Source organism: Myxine glutinosa, chromosome 10 (genome assembly GCF_964187855.1).
Source record: "Myxine glutinosa chromosome 10, kmMyxGlut1.1, whole genome shotgun sequence".
Lineage (NCBI taxonomy): Eukaryota > Metazoa > Chordata > Myxini > Myxiniformes > Myxinidae > Myxine > Myxine glutinosa.
Window position 1 is genome coordinate 34,180,638 of NC_136270.1, and position 27,736 is coordinate 34,208,373.

The following is a 27,736-nucleotide window of genomic DNA, read 5'->3' on the forward strand; positions in this document are numbered from 1 at the left end:
TTGCTGATGACTCTACTCTCTGTCGCTCCATTCCTCATCCCTCAGATCGGCAGTCTGCAGCCTCCTCACTCTCTGCAGACCTGGACAAAATCACAGACTGGTCAAACAAGTGGAACATGTCTTTCAATCCTGACAAATCTCACCCTCTCACTTTGTCTCTCCGAAAAGACTGTCTGGACAACCCTCCTATCTACTTTCCCAACAATCCTCTTCAAGAAGTTCTGTCACTCAAGCTTTTGGGTCTCACTATCTGCCATGATCTTTCCTGGGAAAACCACATTTCCAAGCTGGCCTCCAAAGCCAGACGCCGACTGGGCATCCTCCGTCGTGCGAAGTCCTTCCTTGGCACACCTGAGCTCCTCACCACATACAAGGCTTTCATCCGCAGCTCAATGGAATACTGCTCTCCCCTCTGGGTCGGTGCTCCTGCCTCACACCTAGCTCGGCTTCATGCTGTTGTAACCAAAGCTTTCATAATCACTGGAATCTCCCGTGATGAAGCTAACTCTGAGAGCTTTCACTCACTCACCGCAGGCAGGTTGGTGGTCTTTCCGTCTTCTACCGACTCCTCTCCAGCCTTGCTCCCCCAGCTCTCTCTGTGCTCTGTCCCCCAAAAATTCCGACAGGTCGCACAAGATCTGCCAGCAACCCTCTAATGGTTAAACTGCCAAAATCAAGACTCTCTATTCACCTTCACTCTTTCATTCCTCTTTTCTCCTTAGTGTCCGATTTTTTTTAATGCCGTGAACAAACTTTAGTCACAACACAACAAATAAAATTTGTGCCAAATTTGGTCGCAATCCCATCAGCGGTTTCGGAGAAGAAGTTTCAAGTGTTTACGGACTGACGGACAGACTGACAATGCGCCATCGCATAAGCTCCCCTAAACTTCATTCCAGGTGAGCTAACTAGGGACAGTGAAGAATAATGGATTGCCTGACATAGATAGCATCACCACCAACAGGACAGGAAAGCGGCTGTCAAAACATTCGAGAGAATAACCAGGAAGAGATGCAGAGGAATCTCAGACATACTGTGAGAGGAACATTTCTGTTAAACATACAATTTCTAGAGTTTCAGGAGTAACCCAGATGGAGAGATCAATACTATTTGAATTAAGACCTCAAATAGCAGTGGTCAACACCATTGGATAGGGGAGGAATAGGAGCAGCAGGTGTAGTTGTGGGGTAGGTGAAGGAAAATTTGGAATAGGTGGACATGTGGTGGGGGGAAGATGTCAAGGGTGCAAATGTGAAGGCATTATTGATTGCAAGTCCACACACACTGCAAACAGGGTATATTTTATGGATTCCAAGTTTTGAGAAGCAAAGACATCGAGATCAGCATGAAGGATAGATTGATGAAAAGCAGGAAGAAAACTAAGGCTGTATACAACAACAACAACACCAACAACAACAACAACAACAACAACAACAACAACAACAGGCATTTTAAGGCCATTTTCCCTGCCAGAGCGGAGGTTAGCCTTGCAGGCTCCATGACAATCTTCTCCATTTTGCCCCATTTTCTACATCTCCCCTTGTTAAACCCCTTGCCCGCATCTCTTCTTCCACCACCTTTAGCCAAGTCTTTCTCGGTCTTCCCCGTCCTCGACTTCCTTCCACATTCATTTCCAACACTCTTCTCAACCAGTCACTTTCATCCTTCCTCAACACATGACCAAACCATCTCAAACTGTTTCTCTTCACAGCATCCATCACAGGCTCTATTCCCATCATCTTTCGCAATTCATCATTTGTCTTCCTCTCTCTCAACGATACTCCGCACATCCACCGAACCATTCGCATTTCCACTCTTTCCAGCCTTCGTTGCTGCTCTACGATCATTACCCATGTCTCGCTCCCATAAATCATAACACTTCTCACACATGCAGCATACACCTTTCCCTTCAGCTTCAACGACACTCCCCTCCTCGTCAGCACGCCACTCAGTTCCAGAAACTTCTTCCGTGCACATCTCACTCTAGCAACCGTTACCGAGTCTGATCCACCTTCTCCATTCAGCATGTCTCCGAAGCAGCAAAATGTTTTCACACCTTCCAGCTTCACGCCATCTCCAAGATTCAACTCAACATTTCCTCCATCTGCAGCTCCCTCTGTGCACACCTTACACTCGAATGTAGCTGCCACACTGGTTAATGACCCTCTCAAACCACTACATTTTTGATGAACCCACTCAGCGCACATTGTACATTGAATGGAGTTCACTCCGAAATTCTTCCTGCACACAACACACGGCCACTTCCCAGTTCTTTCCACCTCACCACATGCTTTACCACTTGTCATCACCTTCGCCTTTCCGATATTCACCTTCAGACCTTTTGTCTCCATACATTCCTTCCACTTGTTCATCTTCTCCTTCAGTCCATCTATACTCTCTGCAATCAACACCAGATCATCTGCATACAACAACTCCCACGGTAAAACCTCCTTTACATTCCGAGGTAGCACATCCATCACAGCTACAAGTTGTAGTGGACTTAGTACCGACCGCTGATGCACTCCCACCTTCACCTCAAACTCACCACTGTTCCCATCCTTCGTCCTTCCAGCTGTGCCCGCTCTCTCGTACATTGCCATCACTACTCTGATCAACCATTCCTCCACTCCTAACTTCCTCAATGCCCATGTCACTACTTCGCGTGGAACCCTATCGAATGCTTTCTCCAGATCAACAAACCCAAGAAACAACTTCTTCCTCTTCTCCATGGACTTCTCCTGCAACTGCCCTACAATAAAAAGCACGTCTGTCGTTCCTCTTCCTGGCATAAATCCAAACTGCATTTAGTCGATCTTCACTTTCTTCCTTATCCTCCTCTCCAACACCCTTTCCAATACCTTCATTCCATGCTCCAATAACTTTATCGCTCGATACGAGCCACAGTCCAGAGAGTGGCCTTTCCCCTTGTATAGAGGGACGAGGGTATTCAGTTCCCAAACCACTGGAATGCGGCCTTCTTTCACCACCAGTTTACAGATCTCTGTCATTCTCTTCACACCCCAACTTCCCACTGCCGTCAACATATCTCCCACAACTCCCGTCGGCCCTCCCGCTTTTCTACTCTTCATCGCTTTTATCGCTTCCTCAACTTCCTTCTCAGTTATCTTCTCTGTCGGTCCTAAAACTGGGGTGCTATCGATGTTGCCATCCCATTCATTCTCTGCATTTCCATGTATCTCTTCCATCTGGGTCCACAACGATTTGTCTCACTTCATCCTTCAAGCAACTCAACCCCAAAACATCGCACCTCTCTTTCGCCATCTGCTTTGCAATCCTGAATACCGCTACCTGACCCTCTTCCGAATCCAAGCGTTCTCCGAACATTTTCCTTTATGACTCCTGCGCCTTGCTACCTCTTTCTTTGCAGCCTTCCTGACAGCCTTATAAATTTCATGCTCTGCCTTTTCTGCCCACGTACCCTTCGCCTTCTGCCACTCCTTGAACTTATTCCTCTTCTCGTCAATCCCCTTTCCAACTTCATCATCCCACCACCATGTTTCCAAGTGCCTCGGTGGTCCTTTTGTCCTTCCACATACCTCACCAACGGCTCCCAACAGACTATCTTTCATTGACATCCAACCACTTTCAAGCTCAACCACATCATCCTCCACCATACTCAGCCTCTCTTTCAATGCCTCCCTAACCGTCACCTCTTTCAACCTCCACACCTTCATTCTCGGTTGGTACTTCACCCGCCGAGCTCTCCTCGCACCTTTCACCCTTATGTCGCAAACAACCAAGTGGTGATGTGAAACGGCCTCCTCCCCCGGGATCACCTTTGTGTCCTGGAGGTGCCCCCTATCTCGCCTACGCACCATCAGGTAGTCATCAGTTGTTGTCGACGCACCTGATGTGTATGTAACAAGCTTATTATCCTCTTTCTGGAACTGAGTATTACAAATCAACAAACCAGCTCCATCAGTAAACTCCAAAATCCTTTCACCTTCTCCATTCCTCACACCATATCCGTAACCCCCATGAACTCCCTCAAAACCGTTTATACTCCTTCTCAGGCTGTATAAACACGAGATATGGGGTTAGTAAGCAAATCATGAGGGAATCAAACGTGTTTGGAAGAAGTTGTATAGGAAGTAGGCATTTGAAAAGGACAGTATAGAACGACAAAACATTTTGAAATGGAATTTTAAAAATTTAGTGGTTGATAAAAAGACAGGTTTTCAAGGTAAGAGAAGTGTAAGAAAGGTTTTGGAGATTAAAAGGGAGAATGATGATATAGAACGAGTGAAGGAAGGCATCATGGCGACAGCCTAAGTAAAGAAAAGGAGAACGAGGATGATAGTAATGCAGAGGGGATTCTCTTCGAGAGTAGTAAATGCATTGAATAGACCCCCTGGAAATGTAGAGACAGAAGAAACAGTAGATAGGTTTGAAATTGAGTTAGTTCAGTACAGTACCTAGCAACACTGGCAATAGAGGGGTACATGCAATAGCAGTGAACACAAAAAAAATGGAAACACCTGGGTAAATGAGGGACACCAAGCATGTTGAAAGCAACGGCTTCCACACGTGTGGCCCATGTGTTAATTAAGCAAATAACATCCCAGCATGCATAAGGTCATGTATAAAAATGCTGCACATGCCTGGTTGCCTATAATTATGGCTGGAATGGCTGTAAAAGGAGACGTTAATGATTTTGAAAGAGGGGTGATTGTTGGGGAAAGTTTGGCAGGAGCTTCTGTGATAGACAGCTCAACTTGCTGATGTTTCCCAAACAACGGTGTCTAAGATGATGTCGGCATGGAACTCCGAGGGAAAGACATCAGCAAAGGGCAACAGTGGGCGGAAGTGCATACTCCGTGATCGTGATATCCGTCCATTAATTTGAAATGCAGGGCAAAGCAGGCGAGCAATTGCAGATAAATAGACAATGGAAGAGTGGAGTCTGCAGATTATAAATTTCAACCTGGGGCGCAAGCAGCCAGTTTCATAAAAACAGTCCGCAGAGAACACTACAGCAAGATACCATAGTCGGGTTACAGTGCACAAACCGCTCATCACACCTAGAAATGCACGATTGCAGGTCCAGTGATACAAAGCGTGCAGGCAATGGACTACCGAACAACGGAGAAAGGTGATATGGTCATATTATCCATTTCTTCACCATGTTCTCAACAAACGGACGAGTGCACGTGTGGCGCCAACGTAAAGAACTCTACAACCCTGAGTGCATGGTTCCAACAGTGAAGGCTTCTTGTGGTTCTGCAATGTTGTGAGGCACATTTTCCGAGCATGATTTGGGCGATTCCGAGCATGATTTCATCCCATGTTACAGCATTTCTTTCCTGCCGGGAAAGACGTCTTCCAAGATGATGTCCCCATCCAGAGCACAGACGGAAGCTCTCCTCAGTGAAAGACACATGAAAGCCTGTTTGGAGTTTGCAAAAAATCACCAAAAGGACTCTCAGACTGTGAGAAACAAGATTCTGTGGTCTGATGAAACCAAGATTGAACTGTTTGGCTTCCATCTGGCCACTCTGCCATGAAGCCCAGATCGGTAGAGTGTTGCAGTGATGGTTGTCCTTCTGGAAGTTTCTCCCATCTCCACACAGGATCTCTGGAGCTCAGCCAGTGACCATCGGGTTCTTGGTCACCTCTCTTACCAAGGCCCTTCTCCCCCGATTGCTCAGTTTGGCCGGGCGGCCAGCTCGAGGAAGAGCCCTGCTGTTCCAAACTTCTTCCATTTAAGAATTATGGAGGCCACTGTGCTCTTGGGAACCTTCGATGCAGCAGTGTTCTGGGCCCTGTGCTTTTTCTAGTCTTCATCAATGATCTCTCTGACTCTCTTGAAAATCCTCTCTATCTCTTTGCTGATGACTCCACTCTCTGCCGCTCCATTCCTCATCCCTCAGATCGGCAGTCTGCAGCCTCCTCACTCTCTGCAGACCTGGACAAATTCACAGACTGGGCAAACAAGTGGAACATGTCTTTCAATCCTGACAAATCTCACATGATGACGCTATCTCCGAGGGCCTTTCACTTACTCACCGCAGGCAGGTTGGTGGTCTTTCCGTCTTCTACAGACTCCTCTCCGGCCTTGCTCCCCCAGCTCTCTCTGGGCTCTGTCCCCCAAATATTCCTACAGGTCACACAAGATCTGCCAGCAACCCTCTTATGGTTAAACTGCCAAAATCAAGACTCTCTGCTCACCTTCACTCCTCTTTTCTCCCGCCTCTGGAACAAACTCCCTCACTCTCTTCAATCCCACTCCTCCCTCCAGGTCTTTAAAACGGCTGTTCATCACCATCTCTTATCTTCCCCAATCCAAAACCTTGATCTTTTCTACCCCCGCTAATTTCACCCCAAATCCACTTTTTTGAGGTGCCGACCTCTTTCCTGGAAGTCCTTGGTGTCCTTGCATTTTATACCTATCCTGCCTCCCCCCAGGCCCTCTCCCTCCCACACATCTCCCGATGTCCCTGCTCTCAAATGGTGTGTTTGTGTGCTTCCTCCCCTTCTCTCCCCATCTTGTCGACCGCTCCCCTTTTTATATACTTTGTTTGCTTGTTTGATTGATAAATGTTAGCTCTTTCACGAGCCTCGACTCTGTATACAAAAAAAAAAGAAGAAAAAAAAAGATTTTTTTGTAGGCTTCCCCAAATCTGTGCCTTGATACAATCCTGTTTCTGAGCTCTGCAGGCAGTTCCTTCGACCTCATGGCTTGGTTTTTGCTCTGATATGCATTGTCAGCTGTGAGACCTGATATAGACAGGTGTGTGCCTTTCCAAATCATGTCCAATCAATTGAATTTACCACGGGTGGACTCCAATCAAGGTGTAGAAACATCTCAAAGATGATCAAGAGAAATGGGAGGCACCTGAGCTAAATTTCAAGTATCATAGCAAAGCGTCTGAATACTTATGTCAATGTGATATTTCAGTTTTTTCTTTTGAAAAAATTTGCAAAACTTTCTAAAATCCTGTTTTTCTCTTTGTCATTATGGGCTTGGGATCCTAGGATCCTGGGTTTGAATCCCGGTCGATCGATGAATTAACGCCAGGGGGGTTGACTCAGCCTGTCATCCTTCCGAGGTCGGCAAATTGAGTACCAGCTTGCTGGGATGAATGATCCCGGTGTGTACCCCGGTTTAGAATAGGTGCACCGTATCCCTGCGCATCATAAGAGCGTGACCAAGGGTTGGCGTCAGGAAGGGCATCCGGCCATAAAAACATTGCCTCAAACAGGGAACCATGATTGTCATGGGGCCTGCAAGGCTAACCCCTGCTCTAGCGGGGAAAAATGGCCTTAAAACGATCATTCAATCATTCATTCTTTGTCATCTCGGACTGTCCATCTCCTATGACCGAGTGATGGCAATCTCCACATCCATGGGAAACAGAGTGTGTGAGCAGTATCACCGAGATGAGGTAGTGTGTCCACCCAATCTACGCGAGGGCTTATTCACAACGGCAGCGGTTGATAATATCGACCACAATCCAAGCTCCACAACGTCGACAGATTCCTTTCACGGTACTGGGATATCACTTTTCCAGCACCCCAGTCTGCAAAATAATGGGACGGACCGCAGGGAACACAGCGTCCTTGAACAGCCATCTACTACCACTACACTGTCAAAGCTCCCAGAGTCCTACACCTGTGTTCGTCCGCTGGTGTTACCTCGGAAGGATCCTCCACTCCCAAAGGCTGATGGTCCATTGAAGAGTGATGGGCAGGAGATCACCCAGGCATTGCACCAAGAGTATGGGTGAGTACTTGTAACATTCTAACATAATACCATGCCATAAGAACGTGATGCAATAACATTATTGTTATACCATGAGTAAATGTTTACTTGTTTTCTGACAATTCTAATGTACTTTGCTTAATTTACAGATGGCTGGATATTGTGAAACAGAGGTATCAAGAAATCCCACAAAGTGACAGTAACTTATCATGGGCAACCTACCATGCCAGTAAGGAGTCAGGACAAGATAATCTGCCGGCGATCACAGCACTACTTCCCCTCTTTCCGGACGACTCCAAGTCTGTTGGTATGATACGGCACTCCATGGACGTGATTAAAAAAGCTGTGATGGAAGTCAACCAAGGACAGAAACCAGTGATCACTGTGGATCAACCACTCTACACCATCTCCAAGCAGATACAGTGGACTTGGCCATCAACGTACGGGGAAGATCATTTCGTCATCATCTTGGGAGGGCTGCATATAGAGATGGCTGGACTAAAAGTGATCGGAGACTGGCTGGAAGATGCTGGATGGGTGGAAGCCCTGGTTCAGGCCAAAGTTGCTTCTCCTGGAACTGCAGATTCATTTCTGCATGCATCTCATGTTACAAGAACCAGACATGCGCATCAAGTGACAGCAAGCAGCTTAAATATCCTACTGACAAAATCTTACGCCCATTACACAGAGTCTCTGGAGTCTGAAAGCCATCCTGAATCCTTTGATGACTGGTGTGGTCAACGAATTCGAGATGTGCCACAGTTCCAATTCTGGCACATCACTCTTCAACTGGAAGTCCTCCTCTTAACGTTTGTCAAGTCACTGAGGACAGCAAACTTCCCCCTGTACATAGACAGCCTCACACAGCTTGCACCATGGTTTTTCAGCATGGACCACACCAACTATGCACGATGGGTGCCTGTCCACATTCGAGACATGATGAGTCTTAGCAAGTCACACTCAGATATTGCTACTGAATTCACCAATGGCAAATTCACAGTTCACAAGACAAAACGAGTTTTCTCATCTATGGCCATTGACCAGGCTCATGAGCAAAATAATGCTGCTGTGAAGAGTGACGCTGGTGCTGTTGGACTCACTCAAAATCCAAATGCTCTTAGAAGATGGATGGTGGCTGGGCCAGAACTGGTTAGAATGACTACCGAGTTTGAAGCATCCATGGAGGGAAGGAAAATAAGGATTAATCAAGACACACGCCACCATGAGCAAACATATAGGTCACAGGTAATCTTTACTCAACATGTCAAACGTCTGGTTGAAGTAATAGAGGAAATGGGAAACCCCTTCCTAGAAGAGAGTACAGACTTGCTGCGGCTGGACACAAGAGACATTGCTGACCCAACTGTTGTTTCTACTGTTCAACAGGCTGAGGAGATAGGTAAGCAACAGTACAAGACCTTCGTAGCAGACCGTCTACTGGAGCGAACCGTACCTCTTACTGAGCCAATAAAGAAGAATAAACTCCCATTGTTTAGTCGATCGTCTCCAAGAGAGAAATCCAAGACAAGTTTGCAAGTAACTTCGCTAAAGAGTGACTGCTCTTTATTCTCAAGACTCTACATTGCGTCTCAAACACGAGATGGTGATCTTGCAGAATTTTTCCGCCATGAAAACCAAGCATGTCCCCCGTCTTTATCTCAGCTTGGGAAGTTACGACTGGGAACCAAATCAGATCTATTGGTTTGTCTAGAGAGTTGCGCAGAGGTCAGAGGTGATGCTCCAAAACCAGATACCGACGTCACTATCCTTGACGGGGCAGTGTTGGTGAACGTTCTGAAACCAGTTGCTGCCAAAACCTTTGATGATTATGCGCTGAAAGTATTCTTGCCACACATACAAGGTCACTTGCAAAGAGCCTGTCGTGTGGATATAGTCTGGGACCAGTACCGTGACAACAGCCTGAAATCTCAAGCCAGGGACAAACGTGGGAAAGGCATTCGAAGGAGAGTTGACGGATACACTGTTCTTCCAGGAAATTGGCAGCAGTTCCTGAGAATTGATGCAAAAAAAAACAGAACTGTTTGCCTTCTTGACAAAACACATCACACATCTTGTATCAGATAAGCAGATAGTCACCACGGATGGTTCAGATGTGACGTGCATTCCCGCACGCGACACCAGTCATCTTGCCCCATGTGACCATGAGGAGGCTGATACACGAATGATGATACATCTCGCGGATGCAGTCCGTGATGGATTTCAGAAAATTCTTCTGCGTACGGTGGATACAGATATAGTGGTATTGGCTGTGGCAGCAACAACCAAACTCAAAATCCAGGAGCTTTGTTTGGGTGGCCTTTGGGACAGGCCAGCACTTCAGGTATATTCCAGCACATGAAATTGCAGCATTCCTCGGACCAGATAAGTCACAGGCCCTCCCGATGTTCCATGCATACACAGGGTGTGACACAGTCTCGTCATTTAATACATGGGGCAAGAATACAGCCTGGGATACCTGGAAAGTATTTGACGAATTGACGCCAGCGTTAGTTCATCTCTCCACGGGGACAGCAGACATCTCTGATGACGTTGTAGCAGTGCTCGAGTGGTTCACCATTCTTCTCTACGATCGCACCAGCAATCTCATCAACATAGACGAAGCTCGACAGGCACTCTTCACGAAGAAAGGACGAGCCATGCAAGCTATTCCCCCTACCAGAGGAGCCCTGGTACAACAAATCAAGAGGGCTGTGTACACGGGTGGCCACTGCTGGGGAAACATGCTCAAGGTTGTTATGGATCTGCCCTCACCTGGGGATTGGGGATGGATCGATCCCCACAACTGGAAACCCCTGTGGTCCATGCTTCCTGAAGCCAGCATTTCATCAAGGGAGCTGATTTGTTGTAAATGCAAAAAGGGTTGCAAGGGACGATGCAAGTGCAAACAAGCTAGTTTGAAATGTACCACTTTGTGCCAGTGTGGTGGAGAAAATTGTGACGTATAAACAAGATCAAACTGGAACTATCTAGTAATATGTTGCCGTTACAGTGCTTGGTGGGTTAATTGACATTGCTGGCAACACAAATGCAAATTGTGGTCATTTGGAGAATACAATTATGGCATATATGTGTATCTAGAGTCATTTCATTAGAACATAAAGAAGCATTTGCGTCGTCCGGTAAAAAATAATCGCGGTCAAAACGGCCATTTTGTAAAATGGCCGCCATGGCTACCATAGGACGTTTTCGCGGTGGGTCCATATCTGGAATTATTCATTAGATTATTATCTATGACTGTGCCAAATTTCATGCTTGTACGTCTAAACCCACAATTCTTATGATGGATACACCTATCTGCCTGACTATATGGGGTATTGAGTGTAGAGTGATGAGGGGAAAAATGAATTTAAACGATTTCAGCAAAAGGCTGCAACATAACATAAAATGTGAAAAAAGTGAAGGGGTCTGAATACTTTCTGAATGCACTGTATATGACAAATGTATGAATGTATGTATGACAAATATTTAAAAAAAAAAATGTATGTATTGTATTGTATGACAAATGGTATGGTTTGATGAGTTTGATGAGATTGATGAGTTTGATGAGATTGATGAGATTATGTTTGATGAGAAATGGTTTTATAACACTGATGTTATCAATAAGTCTTTGGCGTTCTGTCACTATATCTAAACCCAATCAAGCATTTATGGGATATTTTGGAACGACGCCTGAAACAGAGTTTTCCATCTCCATCAAACAGGTGCGAGTTGATTGCTTCTCTCGTGGAAGAATGGCTCCTGCTTCTCTCCTGCAGAATTCCAGACGCCAGTGAATTCTTTGCTACGGGTGCATACAGGCGGTGCATACAGGCCATACTGCCCGGCCGTATGTGATGGCCAACACCCAATCACCTAGTGTCTTTACATTGGTGTTTCCATTTTTTTGTCCACTATCTGTATGATAGGCAGCTGAGGTATGGATTGGTGCAGTGAGTGTGACGTCTGTCAAGGAAGGATATTGTCAAAAGGTGAATGTTTTTTATTTTTCTGGAAATCGCTCCAAACAAGACATAAAGCCACTCTTTGTAAGGAGCTAAGGGAAGGTTAGAAAAAGATAAAGACTAGAACGGCACTCAGTAGAGAGCATACATACCTCCACCTGGTTGGCCATATCACTCAGTGGTGAAGAATCACTTTGAAAATTCTACGAGCTGGATCCGGATCTTCACCAAAATTGAATCGATTCTTCCTTGTAACACACACAACCTGTCCAAATGTTTCGCCCAAATCCATCCATAACTTTTTGAGATATCCTGCTATGTATCGTTTTTGGCCCTATCTCCCAATGGTGAAGAATCATTTAAAAAATTAAATAAGCATCATATCATATATATTTTTATTTTTTTTCTTGTATACTGAATCGAGACTCGTGAAAGAGCGAACATTTACTTCACAAACAAATCAACCAGACAAACAAAATATATAAAAAGAGGGAGCGGAAGACAAGATGGGAGAGAAGGGGAAGCACACAAACACAACATTTGAGAGCAGGGAGATGTGTGGGAGAGAGAGGGCTTGGGGGGAGGAGGCGTGGGAAAGGGGGGGGGGGGGGGTGGGAGAAGTACAAAACACAAGGACACCAAGGACTTCCAGGACAGAAGTTGGTATTTCAAAAAAGTGGAATTGGGGTGAAATTAGTGGGGGTAGAAAAGATCAAGGTTTTGGATGGGGGAAGATAAGAGATGGTGGTGAACAGCTGTTTTAAAGACCTGGAGAGTGGAGTGGGATTGAAGAGAGTGAGGGAGTTTGTTCCAGAGGCAGGAGAAAAGAGGAATGAAGGAGTGAAGGTGAGCAGAGAGTCTTGATTTTGGGAGTTTAACCATAAGAGGGTTGCAGGCAGATCTTGTGCGACCTGTAGGAATATTTGCGGGACAGAGCCCAGAGAGAGCTGGGGGGGGGGGGGGGGCAAGGCAGAGAGGAGTCGGTAGAAGACGGAAAGACCACCAACCTGCCTGCGGTGAGTGAGTGAGAGGCCCTTGGAGTTAGCTTCATCGCGGGAGATTCCAATGATTCTGAATGCTTTGGTTTCAACAGCGTGAAGACGAGCTAGGTGTGAGGCAGGAGCACCAGCCCAGAGGGGAGAGCAGTATTCCATTGAGCTGCGGATGAAAGCCTTATATGTGGTGAGGAGCTCAGGTGTGCCAAGGAAGGACTTCGCACGACGGAGGATGCCCAGTCGGCAACTGGCTTTGGAGGCCAGATTTGAAATGTGGTTTTCCCAGGAAAGATCATGGCAGATAGTGAGACCCAAAAGCTTGAGTGACAGAACTTCTAGGAGAGGATTATTCAGAAAGTGGATGGGAGGGTTGTCCAGTCGGTCTTTTCGGAGAGACATCGTAAGAGTGTGAGATTTGTCAGGATTGAAAGACATGTTCCACTTGTTTGCCCAGTCTGTGATTTTGTCCAGGTCTGCAGAGAGTGAGGAGGCTGCAGACTGCCGATCTGAGTGATGAAGAATGGAGCGACAGAGAGTAGAGTCATCAGCAAAGAGATAGAGGGGATTTTCAAGAGAGTCAGAGAGATCATTGATGAAGACCAGAAAAAGCACAAGGCCCAGAACACTGCCTTGGGGAACTCCAGCCTGAACAGGAAGAGGAGATGAGAGAAACCCATTCAGGGCCACACATTGACTATGACCAGAGAGGAAGTCCGCAAGCCATGCATGGAGATTTCCATGGATACCATAGGAGGAGAGTTTGGTGAGCAGAGCTGGGTGCCAGACCGTATCGAAGGCACGTGATATGTCAAGGGAGACAGCTATAATTTTCTGTTTGGCATTGAGGACCTCCATCCATTGTTGAGAAAGCAGAAGCAGCATGTCCAGAGTAGAGTGACCAGGTCTGAAACCAAATTGATGATCAGAGATCAAGCCATTGGAGAAGAGGAAAGATTTCATATCTGAAGCAATGATGGATTCCATGACTTTGCTGATAATTGGGAGAAGGCTGATTGGTCGTAGTTGCTGGGATCTGTTTTTGCACCTTTTTTGTGCAAAGCGGTGATGTTGGCAGATTTCCAAGCAGATGGCAGATGACCTTGAGCAAAAGAGAGGGTGAAGAGAACAGAGAGAGGGAGTGAAAGAGCGGAAGAACCGGATTTTAGGACCCGTGGGCTGATGCCGTATTCGAATCCATATTCAGATCTTCACCAAAATCGAATCAAATCGTCCTTGTCAGACACCCAACTGGTCCACCAAGTTTTGTCCAAATCCGTCCACAACATTTTGAGATATCCTGCTATGTATCGTTTTTGGCCCCATCTCCCAATGGTGAAGAATCACTGAAATTTTTTTTAGTAGCCGGATCCGAATCCGGATCTTCACCAAAATTTAGGCATTTCGTCCTTGTCACATACACTATATCTCTCCCAAATTTCGTCCGAATCCGTCCACAACTTTGATATATTTTGTTCACAAACGGAAAAACAGACAGACAGACAGGGGTGAAAACATAACCTCCATCCACCTTTGGTGGAGGAGGTAATAAAGCAAAACAAAATAAAAATAAAGCAAGAAAGAAAAAAAATAAGAAAACATCCAAGACACGGGAAGTAGCAGAAGTCAGGTATGAAATGAAATGAAACCTCAAAGATGTAGGAAGTAAGAATTGACATTCCTCTTGAAGCCGAGTCGATCGTAGGATAATTGGAAGCACGTTACAGGTAGTGAATTCCAGTGAGACAGCCCAAGGGATAAAACTATCTGCATTGCCGTTCGTCCTGCACTTTGGATCAGCTATATTGTATGGGTGTCCAGAAATGGCAAACAGCATCTTGCGTCCAAACACTCGTACAGGAGGAACCAAGTTAGAAAGTCCGACAGAACATTTGCCATGAAAATATCTGTAGAACAAACGGAGTGGAAACTGACCTACGGTGAGAGAGTGGTTGAAGAGTGGAACCCATCTCCACACCAAACAGTTGGGACTATGCGTTTCTGGAGTCCATCAAGTAAAGATAAGTGACAGCCTAGTGCTCCAGCCCAAAAGTGGCAACAGTACTCCATGAGGGGACGTATAGTTGTCTTATACAGGTACTAAACAGCCTCAGGAGGGAAATACATCTGTGCTCGATAAAGACAACCAACTTGTTAAGAAACACTCTTAGCAATACAAGAAATGCATTTATCCCAACAGAGGTTAGAGATGTCCAGACCAATAAGCCGGAGCTCAGATGATTCATTTAACGTTGAAGACCCGATGTGCACAGAAGGGAAAGACCTGCTTCTAGAGCGAGACATGGACAACAATTTAGTTTTCTTTGCATTGAAGGTTACCAGCCAGTGATGCCCCCATGTCAACACATTCTCAAAATCATTGTCCAGTGAAATTCCAACCTCATTACGTGTGGCGTTGAATGAATCAGCAGATAAATCAATTCCAATTAGGTCAGGTTTAATTAATTCCCTACCCTACAACACTCTCCCCACCCCCCCCCCCCACACACCCAACCCCCCCCCCCCCACACACCCACCCACCAGAACACTGACCTACCTACTCTTCCCAACCCTCCCCCTGTGAAATTAATTAATTAGGTAAACTGATAGATCGATTTAATGTGGTGCTGATAAAGGCCCTGTTTAAACCACCTTTAGAGGCCATTTTCCCCCACAAGCGGGGGTTGGCCTTTTTCGGGCACAGTGGTTGTTGTTGTTTTTCAGTCCCCTTTTTGAAGCAATGTTTTACGGCCGGATGCCCTTCCTGCCGCCAACCCTGTTTGTCGACTTTTACGACAAACAGGGAATTACCAGTGAACTGGTACTCAATTTGCCGACCTCGGAAGGATGACAGGCTGAGTCAACCCCCCTGGCGTTAATTCAGTGATCGACCGGGATTCGAACCCAGGATCCTAGGATCCTAAGCTGGCACCCTAGCCGCTAAGCCAACGCCAGGCTGTATGATAGGCTAAAAGTCTTTCCGCATGTATCCAAGTTCTTTGTACATCCTTGTAATGAGAAGGGAATGATTGAGGGTGTTTTTTGTTTTAAAATACAAAATTGAGAAGTTTTGATCCAATAAGAGGAGATGTATGACAAACATTTGAGGTGGAAATAAAAGTGTTTGAGGCCATGAAGAAATGAAGAGTGGAAAGTGAGAACGTGGAATGCTTGGCAATCAAGGGCATTCAGCTTCACCGAGTTCTCGACAAACTCTGATTTGATACAACAAGCTCAAGTAATAATGGACAAAAAGCGAGCAACAGATTCACAGTACAATTGAGGGAACCGAGAACAAGCTATAACTGTTAGAGAATAAATGCAGTGTGCTAAATGTGGCTTTTGGAGAGGATCTCAAGAGAGCTAAGAAAAATGTTTGCACTCACAAATAAACCATTCATCCATGCATATGGTTAAGGTTTAATTGCAAATTTATCACAATAAATTTTGACAACACCTACAGTCATGTGAAAAAGTAAGTACACCCCAGGTAAAGTTTTGACATTTTCAACAAATTTCAACATACAGCTATTTGATCTTCATTTCAACAATATTGATAGATAAAGGTGATATAATATAACAAATATCATGAAACATTTACATTTTGTAGTCCATTGTATAATTTAAATAAACATAAATGCAAATTTCGCATGTGGAAAAAGTAAGTACACCCTTGGCTCTAATAGGTGGTATTGCCCCCTTTGGCAGAAAACCTCAAGTAGGCGTTTCTTATAACTGTCTACCAGTCTCTGACATCGACTGGGAGAAATTTTTGCCCACTCCTCCATGCAGAATTCTTTCAGCTGTGCGATGTTTGAGGGGTTTCTTATAATAATAATAATAATAATATATTTATTTTATATAGCGCTTTTCAAGAAGCCCAAAGGCGCTTTGACAGAGTACAAAAAACAAGTGCAAAAAGACAAAAATCAATAGGTAAATAATAAAAGCTCGTTTTGCATGTTTCTTGCATGCACAGCTCGTTTCAAACCCCCCCCCACAACATCTCGATGGGATTTAGATCCAGGCTTTGACTTGGCCATTCCAGAACCCTCCATTTCTTTCTTTTCAGCCATTCCTTGGTGGATTGACTGGTATGTTTAGGGTCATTGCCATGTTGCAAGGTCCACCTTCGGTTGAGCTTCAACTTTCCGACAGATGGCCTCACATTATCCTCAAGCACCCTCTGGTACAACGAAGAATTCATAGTGGATTCTATGATGGTGAGCTGCCCAGGCCCTGATGCAGCAAAGCTGCCCCAAACCATAGTATTTCCACCACCATGCTTTACAGTTGGTATCAGGTTCTTGTGGTCAAATGCGGACTTTGGTTTTCGCCAAACATGTCTTCTGGTACTGTGGCCAAATAGCTCTACCTTTGACTCATCTGTCCAGAGCACATTGTTCCAGAAGTGCTGGTCTTTGCCGAGGTGTTCATTGGCAAACTTTAGTCTTGCCCTGATGTTCTTTCTGGACAGCAAAGGTTTCCTCCTGGCACACCTCCCATGTATATCAAATTTGTGCAGCCTCTTTCTAATGGTAGACTCGTGCACTTTGATATCAACAGTGGCAAGAGCTACCTGTAGGTCCGGTGATGACATTCTGGGGTCCTTCGAGACTTCTTTCAGCATCTTGCGGTCTGCTCTCGGGCTGAACTTGCTGGGGCGGCCTGGCCTGAACAAGTTGGCAGTTGTTTGGAATCTTCTCCACTTGTAGATGATCTTCCGGACAATCGAATGATTGATTTCAAATTGTTTGGAGATCTTTTTAAATCCCTTCCCAGACTCGTAGGCATCTATAACCTTCTTTCTGAAGGCCTCCGAGAGCTCTTTTGATCTCGGCATGGTGACTCCAGACACTTCAACAAAGAGCAAACCAAACTAAATGTCTGAGGTTTAAATAAGACAGGTTCCTCCAAGATCCTCTCTAACGATGATCTAATCATTTGCACCTGAGCTGGTGCACCTGATTCTAATTTTAGGTATTTGAAGTAGTGATAAATGTAGGGGTGTACTTACTTTTTCCACATGCGAAATTTGCATTTATGTTTATTTAAATTATACAATGGACTACAAAATGTAAATGGTTCATGATATTTGTTATATTATATCACCTATATCTATCAATATTGCTGAAATAAAGATCAAATAGCTGCATGTTGAAATATGTTGAAAAAGTCAAAACTTTACATGGGGTGTCCTTACTTTTTCACGTGACTGTATACTTTCAACGTGCAGCATTTTCAGTCGATTTCAAAAATAAATCAAAGATCATAAAATTTGCCTCCAAATGCCAGTTTGCATTTTTCTCATCAATTTTTCTTATCCGTTTATCAGTGTACGTTTTCTTCACTCAAGCTTTTTGGCCTCACTATCTGCAATGACCTTTCCAGGGAAAACCACATTTCCATGCTGGCCTCCAAAGCCAGTCACTGACAGGGCATCCTCCATCTTGCTAAGTCCTTCCTTGGCATGACTGGGCTTCTCACCACAAACAAAGCTTACATCTGCAGCTTGATTGAGTATTGCTCTCCCCTCTGGGCTGGTGCACCTGCTCATATCTATCTAGGCTTCATGCTGTAGAAACCAAGGCTCTTAGAATCATTGGAATCTCCCACGACGAAGCCGATTCTAAGGGCCTTTCATTTTCTCACCGCGCGCAGGTTGGCGGTCTTTCCATCTTCTACCGACTCCTCTCTGGCCTAGCTCCCCCTGTTCTGTCTGTGCTCTGTCCCCCAAATATTCCTGCAGGACACACAAGATCTGTCAACAACACTCTTCTGGTGAAACTGCCAAAAAAATCAAGGCTCTGCTCACCTTCACTCTTTCATTCCTCTTTTTTCCTGCATGTGGAACAGACTCCCACACTCTCTCCAATCGCTCTCCTCCCTCCAGGTCTTCAAAACAGCTGTCCACCACCATCTCTTATCTTCCCCCAACTAAAACCTTGATCTTTTCTACCCCCGTTACTCCACCTCAAATCCACCTCCTTCAAATTCCGTTTTCTCTCCTGAAAGTCATTGTAGTGTCCATCTTATTTATCCTGTGCTCCCCGTCCCTTCCACAGATCTCCTGATGTCCTTGTTCTCTACTGTTGTTGTGCTTCCCTCTCTCTCCCCCTCTCGTCTCCCGCTCCCTTTATTATATGTTCTAGTGTTAGCTCTTACACGAGCTTCGACCTGGTATACAAATATATATATATATATATATATATATAAGAAAAAGGTAAACCAGTTCACAGGAGGAACATTTGGCATTTAAAAGCAGATACTTTCAAAAAAAGATTGGCGCACACACCCACATGGTGCTTACACCGTGAAATGTTCATCCCAATGTGGCTTGGACACGTTGCCAACCCTCTCAGTCTTCTTTGACGTCTCAGGCAGTCCGTCTACCACCAGCTCCACATATGAATGGGGGACCAACAGCGACTTTTTAATATCTGTCAGCTGAGCAGACACCACTGAAAATAGATGCAGCAAGCAGGGCAGAGGTGATCAATATAAACAAAACAAACTTCTAAAGGAGACAAAGTTTGATCCACATTTCTAGGCACACAATTATAATTCTGAATAGGACAACAAAGTATTCAATATACCAGAAGATCAAAGCTACTTCCCCCAGATTTTGGAATCAAAACAGTTGTATCGTGTCTATCCGTACAATTTTAACAAAAAGGAACTTCCAGGCCTCACTGTCAGCTCCAACCTCTCCTGGGCCAACCACACATCTATGCCTTGAAGGGGATGTCCATCCATTGCTAACCTCTAACAGCTCGATCTATATAATTCAGCTTTTTCTCTTTTCTTACAAGTAAAACAAATCTAACTTTTGTTAACACTGTAACTACCAGCCTCACCCACCTACCTAATACCTCCGACAGTGGTCATTTTGACCACTGATGAAAAAGGCTGGTCATGATATGAAGTAAAGCAAGAAATCAATTGTTAAACATGTTTATTGCTTGTAATGATGAGATGAGTTGAAACACAAACTCTTTGCACATCACACAACTGCCCACCATTTTGTTTTTACAGCTGACAGCAAGCTATGCACTTTTTAACCACTTGTCCAGTGCACTTGCCACACATTGCACAGGTGTCCACAGTTTTGTTCTTGCAATTGGTGACTTGGCATTGTTTCCGCATTCGCTTTTCTGGACGCCCCTCCTCCAAGCGACTCAACTGCTGTCGTTCCCAGGGTGATGACTCCGATAAGTACTCCTTTCGGAGCTCGTCAACAAGTTCCGCAATGAAGTCTCGGCGGCTGATGTGTTTCCCAGTCACTGTCTTGAACAGTACCCACGCATTTATGACAGCCAGGTCCAGAATGTTGTAAAACACATGAACTGGCCATCTGCGAGATCCTGCCTTGACAGAGTACTTCCTGACCATCTGTTCAACAATATCCACTCTGTACTTTGTTGAATTATGGAAAGCAACAGTCTCAGGAAGCTTCTTGGGGTTATCTTTCACACCTACAGTGGGGTGCAGGGTACTGAGCAACAAAACATTCTTAATTCTCTTCCCCTGGTAAACAGTTAGGGTAGTGTGACCATTCTTCATCACAGTAGTCGTGTAGAGCTGTGCCCTTGAGTTCTTCACTGAGGAGGGGACTTCTCTCCGTACACGATTCATTGTGCCCACTATGCTTGTGCTCTTTGATTTCAATTTCTCTGCCAACTTTAGGGAGGTGAAAAAGTTGCCTGTGGTAACATTTCTTCCCTTATTCAAGTAAGGATCCAAAAGATGTAGCACCACATTTTCAGCCAACCTCTGGTCTGCAGGACGTTGCTCATATTTGCCCAGGTGTGGAAACCCATTCAGCAGATACTTTGAATGTACATCAACTGCTAGCCAAAACTTTATTCCGAATTTGTCTGGTTTGTTGGGCATGTATTGGGTGAAGTGACACCTGGCCTTCGTGGGTAACAGTTGCTCATCCACGGTGATGTTTTCCCCAGGCTTATAGCAGAGGATGCAATTCTATATAAAGCAATTCCAGACTTCAGATACCAGTACAAATTTGTCTCCCTGCAAACGCTCAGACCTTGTTGACCTTTGGTCAAATCGCAAGAAACGCATATCACAAAATCTGTTTCTTGACATGGTGTTATGAAAGAATGGTGGGCCCCAGGTAACAGACCACAGACTATTCAATTCAAGTCCTTTTGCACAGGACATCCCACGAGCATAGAGCACAGCAATAAATGCATCCAGTTCAGCCAGATAAATGGACCATTCATTGTCATGGAGTTGTCTCCTGGCCTTAGTCTGAGTGCATTTCTTTTTTGTCGTAGCACGGTTTCATCAATGAGCATCCGCCAGGAACTTACCGCACTCTCTTCTCTGATGCGATGCTTAGCATATGGCGTTGGTCCTTGGGCCTCTTGCAGCACGTTGTGATGTGCCAGTCTTCCAGGAACAGTTGCACTGTCAGCAATTTCCCACACTGTTCCATCTTTTGCAGTCTCCTTGTGGCCTGGTAGACCCGGTGTTATTGCTTGTACCCTGGGACTCATATGGCCACCATGCTGTCGTCCTATTCCTCGTACCGTTTGCTGTTGAGGTCTTGCTTCAGACGTTTCTTCGCCTTGTCACTTTCACTCGAATGCTCCTGCTCAGGGATGTAATCATCTCCATCTTGATCACTTTCGACATCATCGCCCTCTGACTCATTGTCAGGAAGCTGCTGCAATAGCTCAAAAATCTCTGTCCGTGAGCCTTGGCCGCCGTGACATGTTTACTGTATAGCGTGAATACAGTACACTGTCTGAAATCGAATGAATGAACGAACGAATGAAAATTTTGGAAATATTACATGCACTTCCTGCTCAGCAGATTCGGCAAACACAGATGAAATCTCATCGATACATGTATTGATAATAACTTATCTCAAATTACAATTCATCAATGCTGAACCCATGTGTTTTATGTAATACATTTCCTTAGGGGTCAAATTGACCGCAGTGGTGGTTTCAGGTATAATAGCCTGTAACTAAAATGTGGTTGAGGTCAGGAGGTCAATATTTAGTGTGAATGTTCAACACCCAGAATCAAGAAAAGTCAAGGAAAATGAAAACTGTGAACAAAAAAAATTACACTCATAGTCAGCTACCAAACATGAGCCTGGTGTTGGCTTAGCAGTTAGGGTGCCGGCTTGGGATCCTAGGATCCTGGGTTTGAATCCCGGTCGATCGCTGAATTAACGCCAGGGGGGTTGATTCAGCCTGTCATCCTTCCGAGGTCGGCAAATTGAGTACCAGCTTGCTGGGATGAATGATCACGGTGTGTACCCTGACTTAGAATAGGTACACCGTATCCCTGCGCATCGTAAGAGCGTGACCAAGGGTTGGCGTCAGGAAGGGCATCCGGCCATAAAAACATTGCCTCAAAACAGGGAACCATGATTGTCATGGGGCCCGCAAGGCTAACCCCCGCTCTAGTGGGAAAAAATGGCCTTAAAACGATCATTCATTCAGTCAGCTACCAAACATGTGCTTGCGGTCAAATTGACCGCCCCGGGGGTTCTAGTGTTAAATTTTGTGTTCATATTTATATAGTCATCACAAGTTTTTAGAAGCTCAGAGTCCACTCGAGCCAATTCAAATGTCCAGGAAATCAAAGGGAAGCACAAAGCACCCCTCCCTTTATATAAGGGATCGTTTCTCTGTATGCAGCTTTAACATGGGGACTGAAAATACGTTTCTCGGCTTCTACTGGACGAAATCGGCCGCAAATTTCAGAAGTAAATGCTTTGTACGTTGAGGTAATATGTTCCAAATTTCAGCATCGTTCGTTTATGCATTACTGAGTTCTATTTAGTAAACCCTCGAAATCACATTGGTGTCTGTCCGTCCATCCGCCCAAAATGTGTTGGCGCTCATATCGCCAGGACTATACATTGAAACTCGCTGAAACTTCGAATATACATCGGCCATTAGGTCTACTTAATGGCTTTCGAAACAAATGCCACCTAAGCGCCATATTTTTTGCTTTAAAATTATATATATATATATATATATATATATATATATCTCCATAAATAAATAAATATATAAAAATATATACACACTTCATAACTCCAACATATTATTACACAAAACTAGCATGCTGGCCCAATGGCCTAATGTACAACGCATCAGACTCCCAAGCTGGGGATTGTGGGTTCAAATCCCATCTGGGTTGATTTTTTTCCCCTTTACTTTTTCAAGTCTTGTATATCGTCTAAAATAATGAACAAATGAATGTCTTGTACAATGAGCAAATTCCTTTTTGTTCATATTCAAAAAATAATTATTCTTAAACGTGATTTTCAGCGTCATTATGAGTATTGTACCACATCAACTTGCTTATTGTATGGAAATCAAGGGAGGAGGCACAAAGCACCCCTTCCTTTTTTGGGACGTTTCTCTGTATGAAACTTTAACATGGGTACTGAAAATTTGTTTCTCGGCTTCTGATTGAGCCATACAAAGACATCCGATTGAGAAAAAATACTGACGCGGACCGCCCCATAAAAAGGGGCACCCTACATCTGGCAAATATAATACCCTGTATGATATTTACTGCGTATGATATTTACATATGATATATGATATCTGGCAAATATTTACTTCTTCATGCAGCTGTATGAATCAAATTGGCACCTTTTTTTTTTCTTTTCTTTTTTGTATACAGAATCGAGGCTCATGAAACAGCTAACATTTATCACACAAACAAATCAAACAGACAAACAAACAAAATATATCAAAAGAGGGAGCGGTAGACAAGATGGGGAGAGAAGGGGAAGCACACAAACACAACATTTGAGAGCAGGGACATCGGGAGATGTGTGGGAGGGAGAGGGCTTGGGGGGAGGAGGCGTGGGAAGGGGGGGGGGGGGTGGGAGAAGTATAAAACACAAGGACAAGGACACCAAGGACTTCCAGGACAGAAGTTGGTATTTCAAAAAAGTGGATTTGGGGTGAAATTAGTGAGGGTAGAAAACATCAAAGTTTTGGATGGGGGAAGATAAGAGATGGTGGTGAACAGCTGTTTTAAAGACCTGGAGGGAGGAGTGGGATTGAAGAGAGTGAGGGAGTTTGTTCCAGAGGCGGGAGAAAAGAGGAATAAAGGAGTGAAGGTGAACAGAGAGTCTTGATTTTGGAAGTTTAACCATAAGAGGGTTGCAGGCAGATCTTGTGCGACCTGTAGGAATATTTGGGGGACAGAGCCCAGAGAGAGCTGGGGGGGGCAAGGCCGGAGAGGAGTCGGTAGAAGACGGAAAGACCACCAACCTGCCTGCGGTGAGTGAGTGAAAGGCCCTTGGAGTTAGCTTCATTGCGGGAGATTCCAATGATTCTGAACGCTTTGGTTTCAACAGCGTGAAGACGAGCTAGGTGTGAGGCAGGAGCACCGGCCCAGAGGGGAGAACAGCATTCCATTGAGCAGCGGATGAAAGCCTTGTATGTGGTGAGGAGCTCAGGTGTGCCAAGGAAGGACTTCGCACGACGGAGGATGCCCAGTCGGCGACTGGATTTGGAGGCCAGATTTGAAATGTGGTTTTCCCAGGAAAGATCATGGCAGATAGTGAGACCCAAAAGCTTGAGTGACAGAACTTCTTTGAGAGGATTATTCAGAAAGTGGATGGGAGGGTTGTCCAGTCGGTCTTTTCGGAGAGACATCGTAAGAGTGTGAGATTTGTCAGGATTGAAAGACATGTTCCACTTGTTTGCCCAGTCTGTGATTTTGTCCAGGTCTGCAGAGAGTGAGGAGGCTGCAGACTGCCGATCTGAGGGATGAGGAATGGAGCGACAGAGAGTAGAGTCATCAGCAAAGAGCAAAAGTCATTTATCAGCAAAGTAGAGTCATTTATATGAGCTATTTATTTGAGAGCATGACATTACTTGTGTTCCTCCTCAGAACACAAGAGTAGTCCAGCATGCACACGAGATTTTTTGAATACCCCTTATTTTATATTGTTTGACATTTTCTACAAGCTCTGGAATGTCCCTTCTTTTCTATACTTTGCCACATAGCACATACCCTGATATAAGGGGGCCTTTTCTATAACCCTAGAATTTTTCCCAAGAATAGAATAAGGGAATGGACACAGATTCTAATCGCCAACTGCTATACATCAGAAGTGGTACCTTCAAATAAAATAACAACAATAATATGTACACGTACCTGCATACGTACAAAACAAAGAAACAAAACTAAACCCCCCGGGTTTATTGAAATTGGCGGTATAATAAAATTGATGAAAGCGATCTACTTCTGGGTTTTTCAAACAGCAATATTAAAGCCATGAGAGGTATTTTGTACATTGTATGAATAACCATAATGCAAAGTTTAAACAAATCAAGCAAACACATTTCAAAAGCATTTATTGCCAGTCTCCCACAATATATTTTTATATTTATTTCCATCAAAAAAGCCTTCTCATCAATGATATTGAAGGTCATACCGGCACAGCTGGATTTTCACTTCTATTACATGACCCTTTGTTGGACGTTTAAAGAGAGATCAAAAGTTGACAGTTATCTTGAAAACTGTACTATAGCCACAGCCTCCTCTTACTCGTACACTGTCCACCTGTGCAACTTCACTGTCAGTAGAGTCCTATTAAAATAGGTATCAACATTTTTATTATTTCAAACGCAACTATACTGCCAGTAAATGGATGCCAATATATAGAATGGGTGTTTTTTTGCATTTGTGTTTTAATAGCAGTTGAGATCGATAAATTAGATTGAGAAGCATGACAGTAACCATCAGCTTTAGACAAAGCAAATGATAGTATCCATCTTGCCAGGAAAACATTATGACTTCCACCACCAAAGAAGGACAGAGGTTATGTTTTTTTTTTTTGTGGAAGGTTTGTTGAGTGACAAGGACTAATTGATTCCATTTTGGTGAAGATCTGGATCCGGATTCGGATACAATAACGTTTTATACTGATTCTTCAGCATTGAGAGAACGGACCAAAAATGAAAGAAGCACGACATCTGAAACAGTTATGGACAGAGCCAGACAAAACTTGGTGGATGAATTGGGTATGTGACAAGAACGAGCCGATTCGATTTTGGTTCAGGTCCAAATATGTATCCGGCCTATCAGTGGGATACAAAACGTAAACTATTCAGCCTGGCACAGGTATGTGCTCTACAGAGTTCCGTTCGAGTTAGTATTATTGTTATTATTATTTCATCAAAATAGCATTCAGGAAAAGGAGATGTATGGCTTTTTTCTGTTCCTTTCCATCAATTAAAATCACACACCATCCCTTAATTTATGCAAGTAACCCTCTTCAAATTTTGCTTGGAGGTGCCTTGGTCCAACATGCCCAGCCACCTTGTAATTTATTACCTTCGCAAAAGCGGAAGGTTATGTTTTGATCGCTGTGTATTTATTTGTATGTCTGTGTGTGTGTGTGTGTGTATGTTATTCGCATAACTCAAAAAGTATTCAACCGAATTGCATGAAATTTGGTGGGATGATTGGTTATTATACGGGACACATTTGATTAGATTTTGGGAGCAATCGGGTCAAAGGTCAAGGTCAAGGTCACGAAAAGGTCAAAATCGTATTTTTACCATAGCGCGGTCAATTTTTATCCAATTGGCATGCAACTAATGCCAAAATGTTCAGAATTCAATGCCCGATCTTGTGATATACGACATGACCCAGTGAAGACATTACCCTTGTTAGCGGTTGGGGGTCAAAGGTCAGGGGGGTCACGACCTTGCAAAATGTGCGTTTTTTGTCATAACTCGGTCAATTCTTATCCGAGTTGCATGAAATCAGCACCAAACTGTTCACTGTTCTGTTCCCTACACTCCCATGCCAAGTACAGAACAGTAGCTGCGGCGAAGGTATGCGCTCTACCGAGTGCCCGTTCTAGTTTCCATTTAGATTTCCCTTCCGATTTGAAGTGATCAAAAGTGAAACTTAGCCTTCTATCCAAGTCGACACTAATTAATTTTGGCACAATGGTGCTTTCAAACAGCCCCAACAGAGATGCCTCAAAACATTTCAGATTGGAGTCCTTTTCAGGTTGAAATTGGTGTCAAGGTTGGTTTTTGGTTTGCCAAAGGTTTTTTAAGATTGTTGTTTTTGGCTTGCTTGCAAAATTAAGGTTTTTGGCTTGCCAAGCAATATACAAGGGTAAATTAAAAGGTAAAGGGAATTTTTGGAATAAATTTTAATAAGAAAATTCCCTTTACTTTTTGATTTCCCCTCCTATAGTTCAATAAATCTGGACAAGATTCAGCACAAGAAAACACCTTTCCATAGCCCATACAGATGAATGTGGAGGGGTGGACTTGGATAATTATCATCTCTGGACCAATCAGAGACAGCCATGGCCAGAAGCATGTTGGGTAAATGCATCATGCGACCTAGTCGAGCTAGGCCGAGGGAAATATGCTTGCTTGGGCAGGGTTTGCTGAGAGCCATTTCACAGTTGCTGGGCAGAACTGCTTCTTTGTGCGAGCTGACAAAAACAAGTTTTATCTGTGGTTTGACCTTGTGCAAAAATGTGAAACCAAGGGTCCGTTGCATCAGCTTTTGTTCTTAACTCATGCTCTAGCTCGTCTTCTGCCTTCCTTTTGCAGTAAAACAATTTGTATATATATATTGGATTCAGTTTTGAGTGGGATTCAGAGATCTGCTTGCCTAGTGTCAAACATTTCTCTCCGTACGTACGCAATTAATAAATGGTCCTTTGTCAACAAAGTGGAAGTAGTCTGTTATTTTTGATACAGGACAACTCCCACAAATGCAGGTATAGATATTGGTTCGATGTCTTCTTTTCAATTTTACCTGTGTCAAAGTGGAAAAACACTGGTTACAACATTGACGTTTTTGCCATGCCAAGCCTTTCTTTTTTAACCAATGTGGACAAGACCAGGCACAAATGTACCTTCCCACAGCCCTAGCAGAAGAAAAACAAGCAGATATTGGTGCAGTGCAATCTTTCTGCTTTTATAGGGGCCAGGGGGGTTTGGGGAGGGGGATGATACATTACAATAGCTTGTGAAAGTCGACAATTCTAGTTTTTTGGGGGGGGTTTTTTT

General features: G+C 44.3%; 1 protein-coding gene across 6 annotated transcripts in view; it reads right to left on the bottom strand.

The window, feature by feature from the left end:
- Window positions 1-27,736, bottom strand: part of LOC137434450 (NEDD4-like E3 ubiquitin-protein ligase WWP2) — a 130,339-nt gene that overhangs the window by 77,587 nt on the left and 25,016 nt on the right. For 4 of the 6 annotated variants that reach the window (XR_013624709.1, XM_068127454.2, XM_068127449.2 and 1 more), the window contains exon 3: window positions 18,988-19,138. Coding sequence is in view for 3 of the 6 variants with exons in the window: in XM_068127454.2 (XP_067983555.2) it covers window positions 18,988-19,138 (151 nt within the window). In the remaining 3 variants the exon portion in view is untranslated. Of the gene's footprint in view, window positions 1-18,972; window positions 19,139-27,736 lie in introns of all 6 variants that reach the window. The other 2 variants (XM_078785546.1, XM_078785547.1) reach the window with 2 other exon arrangements.